This window comes from Lynx rufus, unplaced genomic scaffold (genome assembly GCF_022079265.1).
Source record: "Lynx rufus isolate CCGP_SWC_20201006 ecotype Redwood Valley unplaced genomic scaffold, mLynRuf1.p SCAF_8, whole genome shotgun sequence".
NCBI lineage: Eukaryota > Metazoa > Chordata > Mammalia > Carnivora > Felidae > Lynx > Lynx rufus.
In genome coordinates, this window is record NW_025814896.1 from 49,852,834 (window position 1) to 49,868,795 (window position 15,962).

General features: G+C 47.1%; 1 protein-coding gene across 4 annotated transcripts in view; it reads right to left on the reverse strand.

Annotated features, from left to right (window-relative positions):
- The window catches only part of ACSS1 (acyl-CoA synthetase short chain family member 1), a 61,418-nt gene that overhangs the window by 14,845 nt on the left and 30,611 nt on the right, over positions 1 to 15,962 (reverse strand). For all 4 annotated transcript variants that reach the window (XM_047068097.1, XM_047068100.1, XM_047068099.1 and 1 more), the window contains 4 exons: positions 10,087 to 10,262; positions 9,538 to 9,690; positions 4,868 to 5,015; positions 3,433 to 3,570 (listed from right to left, as the gene is read on the reverse strand). In XM_047068097.1, coding sequence (XP_046924053.1) covers positions 3,433 to 3,570; positions 4,868 to 5,015; positions 9,538 to 9,690; positions 10,087 to 10,262 — 615 coding nt within the window. The remainder of the gene's footprint in view (positions 1 to 3,432; positions 3,571 to 4,867; positions 5,016 to 9,537; positions 9,691 to 10,086; positions 10,263 to 15,962) is intronic.

Consider the following 15,962-nt stretch of genomic DNA (forward strand, 5'->3'; position numbering starts at 1 on the left):
CATGCATACACCTGATACAACTACTTAGGAAACTGTGGTAGAATCCACTAAAGCTAAACACGTATATACACACACATGCTACACACACACACACACACACACACACACACAAATGTGCTTGCATCCTGTGACTCTATAGCCTGACTTCTCCAGCAATGTCTAGCTGCTATGACCTCAATGTTTGTGTACCCCCAATATTTCATATGTTGAAATCTTAACCCCTAAAGATGATAGTATTAGGAGATAAGGCCTTTGGGAGGTAATGAAGCCCTCAGGAATCGGATTAGTGCCCTTGTAAAACAGACCACCCAGCTTCCCCCTCCCTTGGACCATATGAGGACACAGGGAGAAGGCACCATCTATGAACCAGTAAGAGGGCCCTCACCAGAAGACAATCGTGCTAGCACCTTGATTGTGAACTTCCCAGACTCCACAACTGTGAGAAATAAATCCCTGTTGTTTATAGTCATTGGTGTTTTGTTATAGCAGCCCAAATGACTAAGCTACCACCCTAATGAGATGCCCATACAAGGCTGGCACTCAGTCAGAACTTGCCAGATTAAACATACCGCTGCTAAAATAGTGAAATCCTCTCATGCTGGCTGTCTCTTGCTCAGGACCACTCACGTGCAGCAAGTAACCAAGGCCTGACCTGGCCAGGGCCTCCCATGCTGGTCACACAGGTGCTGGATGTTGTGTGTTTTGCCCTTGCACTCACCCACACCCACAGGGAGGCCAGAGGATACCATGCAGCACTGGCCCATACACTGAGGAACAGCAAGAGACAGAATATGCAAACACTGGGGTGTGACTACTGGACCACACCCATGGTAGCCCCCACAGGAGGGTAAAATCAAGTTCTCAAAACATAGAACAGAGCCATATGGAAAACTGCATGTTGCTGAGTTACAATAAACATAGGATAATAGCACAGTTTGATCTTGTTCAGGGAAAGAAGACATTTCAGAACCGAGCTATGTCTTTCACAGTAATATAACTGTGAAGAAGGCATCAGAAGGTGCACAGGCAATGGGGTTGCCTGGAGCAGCGCCATGGAGGACATCAGCTTTCATTACCATGTTCCAATTTTTTTTTTTTTTTTTCCCAGCAAGAGTATAACTATGTGTCACTTGTGAAGCTGAAAGTTAAAAAAAAAAATGCAAATCTTGGGGTTAAAGTCCTAAGTAAACTAGATTCTGCTGACCAGTCAGATTAAATGAAGTCAATGCACCCAAAGCCTGGGCTGTGGGGGCTAATCCAGCCACACGGAAGCAGCCTGAACTGTGGAACCACAGTGGAGATCAGCACCGCACTGGCTCTGGTCAAGGCATGAAGCTTCCTGGTCCATGGTGCTACTCTCTTTTGCTGGTGTGAGAAGATGCCAAGTGCTGTTTACCTGCCTGCCAGCACTGCTTATTGATAACCAGGTCCCAGGGAAACCCCTGCAGGGCTCTACTGGTGGTGCTCATTACATGGCAGGAATGTGCCCACGAGACCAGCAAAATACACAGAGCCTGGCCAATCCTCTGTGTGTGCTCCCTGGTACAGAGTTGTTCTGGGCCTGATCCAAGAGAGGAAGTGGAGAGAGGACTACAGAAGCCTGTCTGGCCTAGAGGATGCCTGGCTGAGGCAGCTTTTGGATGGGACGTGCACCCCCACTCTAATGCAGCTACTGAGCATCTCCTTCTGAAATGCTCAGAGCAAATGCCTTATCACTGGGGGTCCTAGTGAGTCTTCCTTAGCAGTTGAATCCCATGAGTGCATCTAGAAAATTAAACCTCCCTTCATCACTAACCTAACTCCTGGTCCCACTCAGGTGGCCTACAAATGGCACCTGGAGGATCTGAGTGAGTTTCTGTGGCCCTCTGCTTGCCCTCGGTCCCCAAGCACTGCCCAGCCCAAAGTGCAGGGGCACGTCATAGGCCTTGTGATGTGGAGGGCAGGTCTTCTGCATCCACACAGCCCCCAGTCAAATAACACAGGACTCACACTCCATAGCCTAAACATGCCAAGAGAGGCATCTCAGACTCACCACCATCTAGAAAGGAGCCCAAAACACTTTCTGCTGACCCCACCTGGAAAATTCAAAGTACTTGGTCATCCAGACCCTAATCACAAGGGAGGCTCTGAATAGAAGGGAGCTAGGCACATGAAAACAGGTCTCCCAGGCAAGGATCCAGGCCATCCTGGGTGGGAAGCAGCATTGCTGGGTAGCAACTGCCCTGGAGATGCCAGCATCTGGGTGTTGAGCCCTCAGCACAAATCTGAGCCTTCTGTTTCTGGCCCTGCAACTCAGCTTCACAAAGAGCAGTCAACCCTCACTGACCTGCTGTGTTTCCCTGTGTGTGGGCATTGGGATGCTGAGGATACTGATGGGTGTGACTTTTGGGAGCTCACTGCCCAGGGAAACAGTCAGCATGAGAACAGATATCCAAGTACAGAATATGGATTTGTCTGAGAAAAGAGAGCCCGAGGTCCAGAGCAGCCAGGGAACTCCACAGGGAGAAGGTGCACAGAGACGGACCTTGAGAGAAGGTTGGAACCCACACAGATGGAGAGGAGCACTATGGCATTTCAGGCAAGGGGAGTAGTATGAACCAGGGCCCTGAGACCTATAACAGCGCTACACACCTGTGCCACTGATGAGTGACATGCACATGCTGTCCTGAGCTCCCTTCCCTGTGGACACATTTGGCAGCAAGACACCCCCCTTGTGGTACCTGCCCTACATGCCTCCTCTGTGAAAAACCAAGAAGATCCAAGTATTCACCCAAGGAGCACAGAGGACCTCCCTGCGCTTGTTTTGCCTATTCACAACATGTGTAGGGGCAGAAATGAAATGAATCAGGAACAAGGAGAGAGAACGGGCATGGGTACCTTCCACCCCACTGGTATCATATGAACTAACCCCACATCACCTTTCCCAGATGTTTCCATGTGACTTGGTGACATATATAAAAATTATAAATGGAGATAACCTTTGATCTCATAACTCCTTGCCTTGGAAATATCTACAGCAAGAACAGCACACAAGCACAGAATGATGTTTATTATAGTCCTTGGGACTATCCGGTACTAAGCAACAGAGGAACACCTTAGTGACCCAGTCAGCTCCTGCACTGCAGTCCCATGTGACCACTGAAGGAGGGCTTGGGCCACCTTACCAGGTTGGGAATTTTTCATAATAAAGATGAAGCACAGAACTCAGGCACAGAAACATCTGGAATATTGTGCTCCAGACTGTTTGTTATCACCTGGGGGCTCCAGGAAGCTGCTTATGGGCAGGGACATCTGCTTTCTATTCAGTATGGCACTGTTTGAATTCACCACAGCCATAGCCACGCAGCTTTCATAATTAAAACCATCCTGAAGCCTGCACTGGCTCTGCCACATGGCACACACACCTCTCCAGCAGCACAGCAGGCCACTCACCTGACCCCAGAGTCCGCAAGGAGGAGCGGTCGTACTTCTTCACCCAGGAGTCACCATATTTCAACAATAGCCGGACAGCCGTCGGGGCCCCATAGAACTGATTGATCTTTAACCTCTGCACTGTCTCCCAATATCGACCTACAAAAAGGCCCAAGTTCACCATCAGTCTGAGCCCACTAGATAGCATCTATTCTAACTTATTTAGAAATCAGACAACAGTTACTGTGTGCTGGATACATGCAAACCCCTGTGTTAACAGAAAGGAATCCAACACCCATCATTGGGATAGGAAGGGACCCCTGTGGCAATCATCACCCAGCACACCCCACATCCAGGGCTGGTGCATTTGGAAACAGCCTTCCCCTGGCTCTGGATGGCTGCATCCACGTGGTATATCCCACAAGATACAGCAAAGATTGGTTCAAAGGGATATCACTGTGAATTTAAAAAATAACCCATGTAGCACTAACAAAGAACTTATGTTCACACTTAGATGTCTCTGAGGTTGTGACAGGTGCTTCCCCTGGAATAGCAGTGGCCACAACTGAGTGAGCCCTGGGGAGCAGGGCAATTGTCCAGCACACACACACACACACACACACACACACACCTGGTTTCCCACAATCCCCCTCAACTCACCACCATGGCTCTACACACGGAGTGGGCTGAGCTTCGAGGGGTTGAAGTGATGGGCCTGAGATCACACCTAAGGTGTGGCCCTTAATCCCTCACTATGCCCCCTACATAATCTTCCTAGGGTGCATCTAGTCCATCAGGAGGCTGAAGAGGAGCAGGGGAGGTGACAAAGAAGTTCTACATACATCATTATTAGCACTGTGGAATGCTTGGCAGAGCCACCACAATTCAACTGAATTATAACAAATACTTGGGGTTTTGTGCTGCCTGAAAGAGAGATGCCAAGGTGAGCAAGGTGTGGGTCCTCAAAGTAATCTCAATTCATGGAGGTGGCTCCAGGACACACACAATGCTCTCTGACAGATGTCCCTGAAGGCAAAGGCAGCAGAGCTGGAGAAACACCCCCCCTCCCCCCGCCGTCTGTGGTAACAGGAGGCTGGCAGCTGGCCTGGGTGTTAAGGGCTGGATCTGGTCAGGTGGCTAGAGAGGGGAGAGGGACAGTGCTAAGGGGATGGCCCAAGGCACCCAGTTTGCTAGCAGGACAAGAACTCTGGAGTGAGTTGTCCTGAGACAGCTTCCAGTGACAAATCACACTCCCATCTACTGCTTATCTGATCTTACTGCAGACATGGCCCCTGGCCCCAGCCCACCTGGCAGAGCGAAAGGCCTGGCAGCTATGCCACGTGACCACAAGGACCACAGCCAGGACAGAGTGAGGGAATCTACTCCACCCTCCTGTGAACTTCTCCTCCTTCCTCAAGCTTCCTCCTGGGGACCCTGTTTGGTCCCCAGTCCTCACCAGCATCAGGGTAAACTGGGGTGCTCTCAAAAAGGACAGTGGTCGCTCCATTGCACAGGGGTCCATACACCACATAGCTGTGTCCTGTGATCCAGCCAATGTCGGCCACACAGCCAAAAACATCGCCTGGCCGGTAGTCAAACACAAGCTGCAGAAACAGGAAAAGAGGCTGTTAGGAGCCTGTCACCCCATGCTCCCATAAGTCACTAACAGTGTTCTATAAATGCAAGACACAGCTGCTCCCAGGCCACCAAGAGCAGGAAGAATAAGTGCACCGCCAGAGCTCCATGAAGCTACAGCAGTAACGAGACAGAGTTACTGCCACACACAACATGCGGATTCTCACAGATGACAGTGAAAGAAGCCAGACCCCAGGTGTATACTGTATGAGCCCCAACCCAGCAAAGCTGATCTGTATACTGGAGGTCATGCTAGTACTAGCCCTGCTGGGGGGCTGCTTGCCAGCGGCATGTCAGCGCCTCTGGGAGCTGGAGACGCCCCAAGTCCTGAGGCAGGTGGTGGCCAAGTGTGTATCCACAGGTCGAAGCTCATCTAGCCATATGTCCAAAATAAGGGCACCTTTCTGCATTAAGTTATACTCCAATTTTTTAAATCTCAAAAATTGCCAAAAAAAAAAAAAAAAAAAAAAAAAAAGCCAAAAAGACCAAGAAATGCCTCAAGCATCATCAGTTTCTGAGAGCCTGAGCAGGGAGACATGCGCCTCCTGCATTCTTGCCACAGGGTCCAACCTGAGCCTGACCTACCTCTGGATACAAATGCCCCTCTGCAGGAAACACAGAGATCAGAGGGACAAACCTCTGGGTGTTACAACAAAGTTGAAGGAAACGGAAGGGATTGAAGAGAACCAACAGGTTAAAAAGGCTTAAAAGACATATTTAAAAAAAAAAAAAACAGTAAGCTACAGTATCAGGGGATGCATGTTGGGTGACTAAGCTAGAAGAGGGGAAACACGGGGCAGTGACACTATCAAAGTCAGGATATGGGGGAGGGGCTGTGGTTGGACAGGCCAGGAAGGGCTTCTGTGAGGCTGACAGGACATTTTTCCACTCCTTTTTTTTTTTAATTAATTTATTTAAATTCATGTTAGTTAACATACAGTGTAGTATTCGTTTCAGGAGTAGAAGCCAGTGATTCTTCAATTATATACAACACCCAGTACCCCAGTGACATTGCACTTCTTTACTGAAGTGGGTTGCCTTATAATAATTCAGTAAGCCACACATAGGATTTGAGTGGTTTTCTGGATTCTATTCTGTATTCTGATCTATTTTGCATAAAAATATTTCTTTTAAATCTTTGGGCGAGTGGGTCAGAGTGGCTAAAATGAACAAATCAGGAGACTATAGATGCTGGAGAGGATGTGGAGAAACGGGAACCGTCTTGCACTGTTGATGGGAATGCAAACTGGTGCAGCCGCTCTGGAAAACAGTGTGGAGGTTCCTCAAAAAATTAAAAATAGATCTACCCTATGACGCAGCAATAGCACTGCTAGGAATTTACCCAAGGGATACAGGAGTGCTGATGCATAAGGGCACTTGTACCCCAATGTTTATAGCAGCACTTTCAACAATAGCCAAATTATGGAAAGAGCCTAAATGTCCATCAAGTGACGAATGGATAAAGAAATTGTGGTTTATATACACAATGGAATACTACGTGGCAATGAGAAAGAATGAAATCTGGCCTTTTGTAGCAACATGGATAGAACTGGAGAGTGTTATGCTAAGTGAAATAAGTGATACAGAGAAAGACAGATACCATATGTTTTCACTCTTATGTGGATCTTGAGGAACTTAACAGAAGACCATGGGGGAGGGGAAGAAAAAAAAAAAAAAAAAAAGAAGAGGTTAGAGAGGGAGGGAGCCAAAACATAAGAGACTCTTAAAAACTGAGAACAAACTGAAGGTTGATGGGGGGTAGGAGGGAGGGAAGGGTGGGTGATGGGTATTGAGGAGAGCACCTGTTGGGATGAGCACTGGGTGTTGTATGGAAACCAATTTGACAATAAATTTCATATTAAAAAATAAAAATCAATCAATCAATCAATCAATCTTTGGGCGAGTGGACCAGTTTCTTGCTGCCACAGATGAATGTGGAGAATCCCCAGGAGTCTCCAGACAGTATAGTGGTCTGGAGATGGGCAGGGCCCTGTGCAGCTGTGTCCCAAGGCAGGGGGCTGGGGGGATTATTTCAAGGAAGACTGTGGTTTCACAGCACCAGAGCATCAGGACGCCCACACCCAAAGCCCCACAGCATTCAGGACTGAAAGAATGTTTAATACAACTTGGACCAAATTGCCAAGTCTTTCATGGGGCTGAAGATTTCTCTCCCTGCAGTTCTGGGAAGGGTAGCAAGTGCCTGGGGCCAGCCATGCTCCAAAGGGCCTGACCCTACTGTATACCTCCAAAATCTCTTCACACCCTTCAGAGCCAACTGTCCTTATCCCCTAGAGAACCACATGTGTGCATACTTTCATCTATAGAAGGCTCAAAGTTTCTATTCCCAATTCTTAAAAAAAAAAAATTCTTATTGAAGAGAAATTCAAAAGACGGTCCCATGCCTATACTCCGACTGCTTTTGCTCATGTAGACTGGGTCCTCCAACAATTTTGGTAATTATTATTACTAAAAACTAATCTCTCTCCACATTTACAGCTTCCCTAATGTTAACTTCACTGTAAACTGGTGGAAACAATTTGATCTACTCTGTGACTTTCTTGGTATTTGGTTTCATTAGCTATATTTTCCAAATTTTTTTTACTTACATGATGTGTCAATCCTTCAACCTTCCTCCCACCACCGAGAGCTGAAGAGGGGTGGGGTTTTCCAGTTGAGAACACTGAGGTCAAGAAAGGTTCTGTGGCATGCTCAAGGTCACCCAGCAGGCAGAAGACAACTGTTCTAATATGGATTTGAGTTCAGGTACTTGTCTGCTCAGCCTGGTTCGGTACAACATCTGTCTTTCTGCTTTTCAACATCGTTAGTCCTGGGTGTGAGTAGCCGCCAGTGGGACTGGTGCAGCACCACTCAGAGACTGTGTGATGCGCAGTGTGCATGCTTGCTACCTGCCTCCCAGCACCTGCTCCTCCCCATTCATTTCAGGAGATTCACCTCCCACATGACCAAGCCTGACCAATGAGCACATTCCACCCCCATCCCTAGCCACAGTGACTGAGGCAAATGGGGCCCTGACTGCAACCAGGCCAGTGATTTTGCTGGCACTATGAGGCTCTCTCCAGTCCCTGGGAAGGAATGTGGTCAGCACAGAGGAAGGGGGCCAAGGCAGGAGAGATGCCACCACGCGGGACCAAAATCGGAGCCCTTCTTGGATGGGCCTGGGCTTGCTGGTTACCTGGCTACTCAGTTCCCTTTGCAGCTGGCACCAGCAGTGCACTTTTGCCTTTTGCAACAGAGAGGTCCATAAACACTATCTTGAAACCAAATCCTACCTGGGAAAAGTCAACTACTCCCCAAGTAACCAGGGATGCCACATTAAAACACAACCCCCACAACCCACCAATATTCAAATCAGTACCGATTTTTTTTCTTAAATGTTTATTTATTTATTTTGAGAGATAGTGAGTGCAAGCAGGGGAGGGGCAGAGAGGGAGAGAGAAAATCCCAAGCCGGCTCCATACTCAGCATAGAGCCAGATACAGGGCTCAACCCCACAAACCATGAGATTATGATCTGAGCTGAAATCAAGATTCAACACTTAACCAACTGAGCCACCCAGGTGCCCCCAAATCAGAACTGATTTTTTAAATGCACTTATTGGAATAAAAAAAATGACATATCATCTGCTTTATAGGCCCTAAAGGATGGCCCACTGTAATATAATTGCCATATACTAAATTTAAGTTTCCTTACAAAAGTAAATCTTTTTCTAATTTTACTTTTAAAATGTGGCCCCAGGGGCGCCTGGATGGCTCAGTCGGTTAAGTGTGCAACTCTTGATTTTGGCTCAGGTCATGATCTCACAGTTTGTGAGATGGAACCCCATTAGGCTCTGCGCTGTCAGCATGGATTCTCTCTCTCCCTCTCTCTCTGCCCCTCCTCCCCCCAATCTCAAAATAAATAATTTTTTTTAACAAAAAAAAATGTTTTCCTTTCTTTTAACATCACAAGGAAAAAAAAGACCTTTTAAGTAGAAGAGAACATTTTAACATGTAATAGTAACATATTCATCTCTGTAACAACTCAGTTGTAAAACATGAGTTTTGACATTTTTTTAGGGAGGGAGGGGCCCAGGATGGCCTCAGCACCTGGGCCCCTGAGCATCAGAACACAGCTGTGCCAGTGAACATGTCAGACCTGGGGAGGGCTCAACTCTTACAGAGCAAGCAGACAGCACAGAGACAGGTGCAAAGGGGCTAAAGACCTGCAGTGAGTCTCAAATTTTCGATCCAGACTCTCCCAACAAGGACAGAACTCAGCCCCCATGCCTACCACTCGCTATGCCAGTGCTACAACTCACAACGGCCCTGCTCCTGAGCACACAAGAAGAAACATTAGCACCTCATGCATTCAGGCACTATGTTACAGCAGGAGTTCTAGCCCTAAATTCAGCCTCTCCTGGTCCCCTGCTCAGAGCCCTGCCCGGGAGGTGGGACACCCCGCACTCTCAACCTTCCCCACCAAGGCCCGTACCCTGTGCGTCACAGCGGCATACAGCAGGTAGCCCGCCTGCGTGTGGACGAGTCCCTTGGGTGTTCCGGTGCTCCCCGAGGTGTAGAGCAGGAAGAGCATGTCCTCACTGCTCATGCTCTCTGGAGCACAAACAGTGTCCTCCTTGGCCATTTCCTAGAAGGGGGAAAACACAAACAGCCCCATCCAAGGCAGTTACCCTCTGCTCCACATTCACCCATCCTAAGGAACACCTCTTGCCCAGCTGCTGCAGGCCTCAGCAGACCAGATTCAGTTCACCTGCTCTACTCTGCCCTAGTTCAACTCCAGATGCAGAGAACACAAAATAAAAGGATGGATCTGATCATTTCTATTCCATTAAGTGTTTCAGTATGTTTGTGGTATTTGAGCTCCATCTTCCCAACCAGGATGTAAGTCCATCAGATACCATCAGGGAACCCTGAACAGTGCTGGGGGACCCAGGTTGAGAACCACGATCCGACAAGACTCAGACCCAGTTAACCCAATAGGAATTAACCTCTCCTTAAACTGTACAATGTGAGACAAACCCACCTGCTCGAGGGGGATGTCCAGACGCCCCATGTGGACCTTGTTGTCCGTCCTGTGAGCCACCAGGACATGTTGGATGGTCGGGCAGTGCTTCACAGCTTCATCTACTATCTTCTTCAGCTCCACCACGCGTCCTCCCCGGAGTCCTTGGTTGAAGGTGATGACCACCTTGCACTTAGCTAATGGAGACAAACAGATATTTCTGGTCAGTTTCCTTCCTACTATGACTCTCACAGCCCAGACTGACAGCCACACAGTCCAGGCCTAAGAGTGTGATACACAAAGTCCATTCTTGAGTAAAAGAGTCACCAAAATGTGGGGGGAGGGGGTCTGCCTGCTTTGTGATCTTTGTGCTCAATGCAGAAATGCCAGGCCTTTTCCCAGCTCTGAGGGGGAGACTTCCACCATTCCCTCCCACCTGCCCTGGGAGCTTTCCCAGGTGAGAGGCCATCATACTGCCCTCAGCCACAGCCACTATAGTGGCAAAGCAACATTAAGATGCAGAGACCAAGAAAGCTGGGCAGCCAGAGACCAAGCCCCAACATGTCTTGTGTGGCCCCTGCCCTGTCCAGGGTCAAGAGGCTTCACTGCCCAGAAAATAGAGGCCACACCCCAGTGGATGCCAGGAGCTGCCAGTCCCTACCCTTGCCTTTAACTGAAGGAGCTCCAAAATTCACACCTGCTCTTCAACAACCTGGTTAGGCTTGGCCAGGCCCAGGGCAATGCAGGGAAGACCCAAGCTTCCACAGCTGACCTAGGGTGGGCCCTGAGCAAGGTATCAGGTACAGACAAAAACTGGGCATCAGAACCACAGGCAAAGGAATGACCCCCTAACCACCAACATCGTGCCTCAACCTGGGATGACCCAGAGGGATCAAGGCTGCAGTGGGCTATTATATAGCTGGTCTCTAAGAAAGATCCCAGAACAAATACTCAGCTGTAGTACTAACTGCCAGGGTCCCACACACATCCCCAGACCTTTTATCACTCTGCACCAAGGGCTTCTTCCAAAGCCAAAGGAAGAAGCACTAGGGGATTACACAAACCCAGGAGCCCTCCACCAATGACTCAAGAGCTGGAATATACATACCCCAGGTCCCTCACATGTGGTGTCACATCCTGACACATGTGGTTCCATTGCCTCCCAGGGCTCCCTGAGGGACTGAGCTCCGGGCACCCACTGTGGATGCTTGTCTGGTGGATTCCTCTTCCAGCTCCACTCCCCACTGCCCTACAGTGCTTCCTAGGACCACCTCCCAAATGAACTGGCTACCCTGAGCTCTTATCTCAGCATCTGCTTCTGCAGGAGCCCTGACTGAGGCACCAATCTCCTTCAGCTTTTCAGTGTGAAAAGTGCCTTCTAGCAACATACTCATTCTTTCTTCCTCCCAAGGGCGCTAGAGATGACATGACCTTGAGGACCACCTAAGAATTCTCTCAGTCCTTCTCTGGGTCACCCAGGGTCAGATAGATACAGAGTGCTTGCAATGCCCAGGGCAGTTGTCATCCAGCTCTGCACACCAGAGGCCCCCAGCTACACACTCTTTGCTCCTCAGGCCTTGGCCATCGGTCACCCTGGGACAACTAAATCAGTTGGGCAGAGTCTGTCAGAGACCACCCTGGCCTACATCCTGGAAGCTGGAATTGGTCCAGGTAAACACCTAGTGGGGCAGGAAGAGAGAAGATCTAGCAGGTAGAAAGAGACTATCCTCAAGGGGATGATAGACAAAGAAAGCTCAGGATCCCCCAGGAGAAAGTAGTGGCCCCAGCCCATCTCGGGTGTTAGAATCACATTATGTGGGTTATGGCCCCTCCGCAGCCTCCCATGGCACCTGCCTTGTTCCTGGCACTCACTTGTCCAAGGCTTCCTGCCCAAGCAGTTCTCCAGGGCAGGAACTTGCGTGCACATGCCCAGTCCCTAGGAGGTGCTTGGAGAGCACAGCTCACTCTGTGGTTCCCCCCCACCGAGGCTGTGTGATGGGCACAGGGTGTGTGTATAGCATTAGGGCACAGACCAGATCAGTGTGACACTTTATCTAGGAAGCTTCAATTTTACCTCCTTGGTTTTTGAGCAGGTATTGGCATCTATCTTCATTTGTTATTGCTCCCATAGCCAATTACCACAAACTTAGTGGTTTGGAAAACTCATAATTTAGTTCACAGTTCTCTAGTCTAGGTGAGCTTGATAGGGTTCTTTTCTTGGAATCTCATGCCCAAAATCAAGGTGTCAGCAGGCAGAGTTCTTATCTGGAGGCTCTGGAGGAAAGTCTACTTCCAGGTTATTCCAAGTGTTAGCAGAACTCAGCTCCATGTAATTGGAGGACTGAGGTCCCCATTTCCCCATTTTCCTTGCTGTCATCCAGGGATTATTTTCAGGTTTTAGAGCAACCTAAATCCCCCGGCTTGTGACTCACTTTATCTTCAAAGCCAGCAAAGGCAGGTCAAGTCCTTCTTATGCTCTGAACTCCCCTTCTGCTACATGTCCTCTGCCTCCAACAAGAGAAAGTTCTCTGCTTTCCAGGACTTATGTAATTAGATTGGGCCCACCTGGATAATCTCCACATTTTAGGGTCCATCCCATCTCCTAAGCCCTTTTGCTATGTAAGGTAACATATTTCAAAGTTTGGGGGGATTAGAGCGTGGACATCTGTGGTGGCCATTATTTGCCCCTACCCACAACCTCTCAGAATCATCCTCCTGTTGTCCTCTACCCTCCCCACTATACTGTCCTCTCTCTCTATTCCTCACACAGCCTAAAGCAACAGAGAACATAAAGGGAAGAGGAGTGGTCAGAGCCTGGACGCCAGGCCAGGGGAAAGAAACTTTAGACTAGAACACACTGACTGAGGTTGCCATGCCTAACTCATGATGAGACCCTGGTGGCCATGCTCACACTCCCACCCTGCCCCTCACACTGATGGATTAAAGGTAGTGGCAAATTCCTTCACCTGGTCTCATAGTACTTCTCAAGTAGAAGTAGAGTCCTGGTCTCCTTCCCTTGAATTTGGAATGTCCAGACCGGTTGAACCAATGGAATATAGCAAAAATGATGCCATGTGTATTCTGGACCTTGCCTTTAGGGCAACTGGCAGTTTCCACTTCCTTCCTGTTGGAACCATGAACCATCATATAACATGTCTGACTGCCTGAGGTTGTCTGGGTTAGTCATACAAACAGGCCACATGAAAGAGATGCATGGCAGGCTCCAATCATGTAAACCAATCAGTTTATATACCAGATTACATGGAGCAAAAAAAAAAAAAAAAAAAGACATTCTCACTAAGCCCATTGCATTCCTGCCCCCACAGAATCATGAAATATAATAATAAAATTTACTGTTTTAAGCACTAAGATTTGGAGTAGTTTTTTACACAGCAATAAATGACCAAAAAAACAAAAAACAAAAACAAACAAACAAAAAAAAAACCCTCATTGACACAAACAACTGTCCCAGTAGAGTCTTGTCCCTGGAAATGGACACCTGAACAGATGTACATGGAGGCTGTAGGTGTTGGGTAAGAGCCTCTTAATGGTAAAGTTCCAGAAAGAAGTTACAGGAGTTTCCCCTGCTGAGGGCTTCAGATATGACCTGGATCCTACCCTTCCATGGCCTGTTGTTTAGGATTTCTGAAGTTCTTGGATCTGCTCCAGCACCCAGCTACTGAATCTCCAGGGCCCACTGCTTTTGCTTGTTTTAAAGAATCTTAGAGCACTTGGGTGGCTCAGTCAGTTAAGCATCTGACTTCAGCTCAGGTCCTGATCTCACAGTTCATGAGTTGAAGTCCCACATTGGGTGAGCTTGAACCCTGCTTCAGGTGAGCACAGGCCCTGCTTCAGGTGAGCCCTGCTTCTCTCTTTCTCCTTCTCTGTCTGTCTCTCTCTCTGCCCCTCACTCACTTGTGCCCTCTCTCTGTCTTTCAAAAAAATAAAAAAACAGGAGTGCCTGGGTGGCTCAGTTGGTTAAGCATCCAACTTCTGGTTTCACCTCAGATCATGATCTCATGGTTCATGAGTTTGAGCCCCACATTAGGCTCCACACTGATGGTGTGGAGCTTGCTTGGGATTCCATCTCCCTCTTTCTCTCCCTCCCCTGCTCATGCTCTCTCTCAAAATAAATAAAAACTTAAATAAATAAATAAATAAATAAATAAATAAATAAATAAAACATCTAAAAAAAAAAAAAAAAGAATCTTAACAGAAACACTTGACAACCATGACCATGTCAACAAGAGAGAAAAAGAGCAGCCTAGTGTAATGCTAAAAGCATGAACTCTGGTGGCCCAATGCCTGGGTTCAAATCCTAGTTCTGTCACTAACTAGCAATGTAACCTTGAGCAAGTCAATTAACCTCTCTGTGCCTCAGTCTCCTCACCTTCAAAAACAGTAGCCTCCCAACAAAGAAAAGCCCAGGACCAGATGGTATTATTGGTGAATTCTACCAAACATTTAAAGACAAATTAACATCAGTCTTCCTCAAACTCTTCCCAAAAACTGCAGAGGAGGAAACACTTTCTAACTAATTCTATGTGGCCAGCGTTACCCTGATACCAAAGTCAGATAAACACATCACAAGAAAAAAAAAAAAAAAACCTGCAAGCCAATACCCCTTATGAACACTGATGCAACAATCCTCAACAAAATGACAACAAATTATATCCAGCAGCATATTAGCAGGATTACACATCATGACCAAGGGGAATTTATTCCTGGAATGCAAGGGTGGTTTGACACATGAAAATCAAGGATGATATACAGATCATTGGAATAGAATAGAGAACTCAGAAATAAGCCCTCACATATAGGACAAATTAGTTTTGACAAAGTGCCAAGGCCATCCAATGAGGGGGAAAAAAACAGTCTCTTCAGTAAATGGTGCTGGTACCACTGGATACCCAGAGGCAAAAGAATGAAGTTAGATCTCACACCATACCCCCAAAAAATGAGCTCAAATTGGATCAAAGACCTAAATATAAAAGCTAAGACCATAAAACTTTTAGAAGAAAACATAGGAACAAATCTCCATGACATTGGAGCTGGTAATGGATTCTTGAATAATACACCAAAACAACACACAACAGAAGAAAAAATAGGTGATCCAGACTTCATCATGATTAAAAACTTTTGTGCATCAAAAGACACTATGGAGAGAATGAAAACACAACCCACAGAATGGGAGAAAATCATTGCAAATTATAAATCTGATAAAGGTCTGGCATCCAGAATACATACAGAGAACTCTTACAACTCAACAACAAAAAGCAAATAGCCAATTAAAAAATGGACAAAGGGCTTAAGTAGACATTTCTCCAAAGAAGACATACTAACGGACAAGCACATGAAAAGATGCTCAGTGATATTAGTCATTAGGAATGTAAACCAAACCCACAATGAAAAACCACTTCATACCCACTAGAATGACTATAATTTTTTTTAAGTAGGCTTCACACCCAGGACAGAGCCCAATGTGGGGCTTGAACTCAAGACCCTGAAATCAAGACCTGAGCTAAGATCAAGAGTCAGATGCTTGACAAACTGAGCCACCCAGGTGCCTCTATAATTTTTTTTAAAGTAAAATAACAAGTGTTGATGAAGATTCAGAGAAATTAGAACTTTCATACATTGTTAGTGGGAAGGTACAACAGAGCAGCAACTTTGGAAAACAGTTTTGCAGTTCCTCAATAAGTTAAATATAGATTTACCATATGGGCCAGCAATTCTACTCCTAGGTATATACACAAAAAATTGAAAACAGATGTTCTCATGAATGTTCACAGCAACTCTATTCACAATAACCAAGAAGTGTTAACAAGTCAAATATCCATCAACAGATGAATAAATCAACAAAACATGGTACATCCATACAGTGAAATTTTATTTAT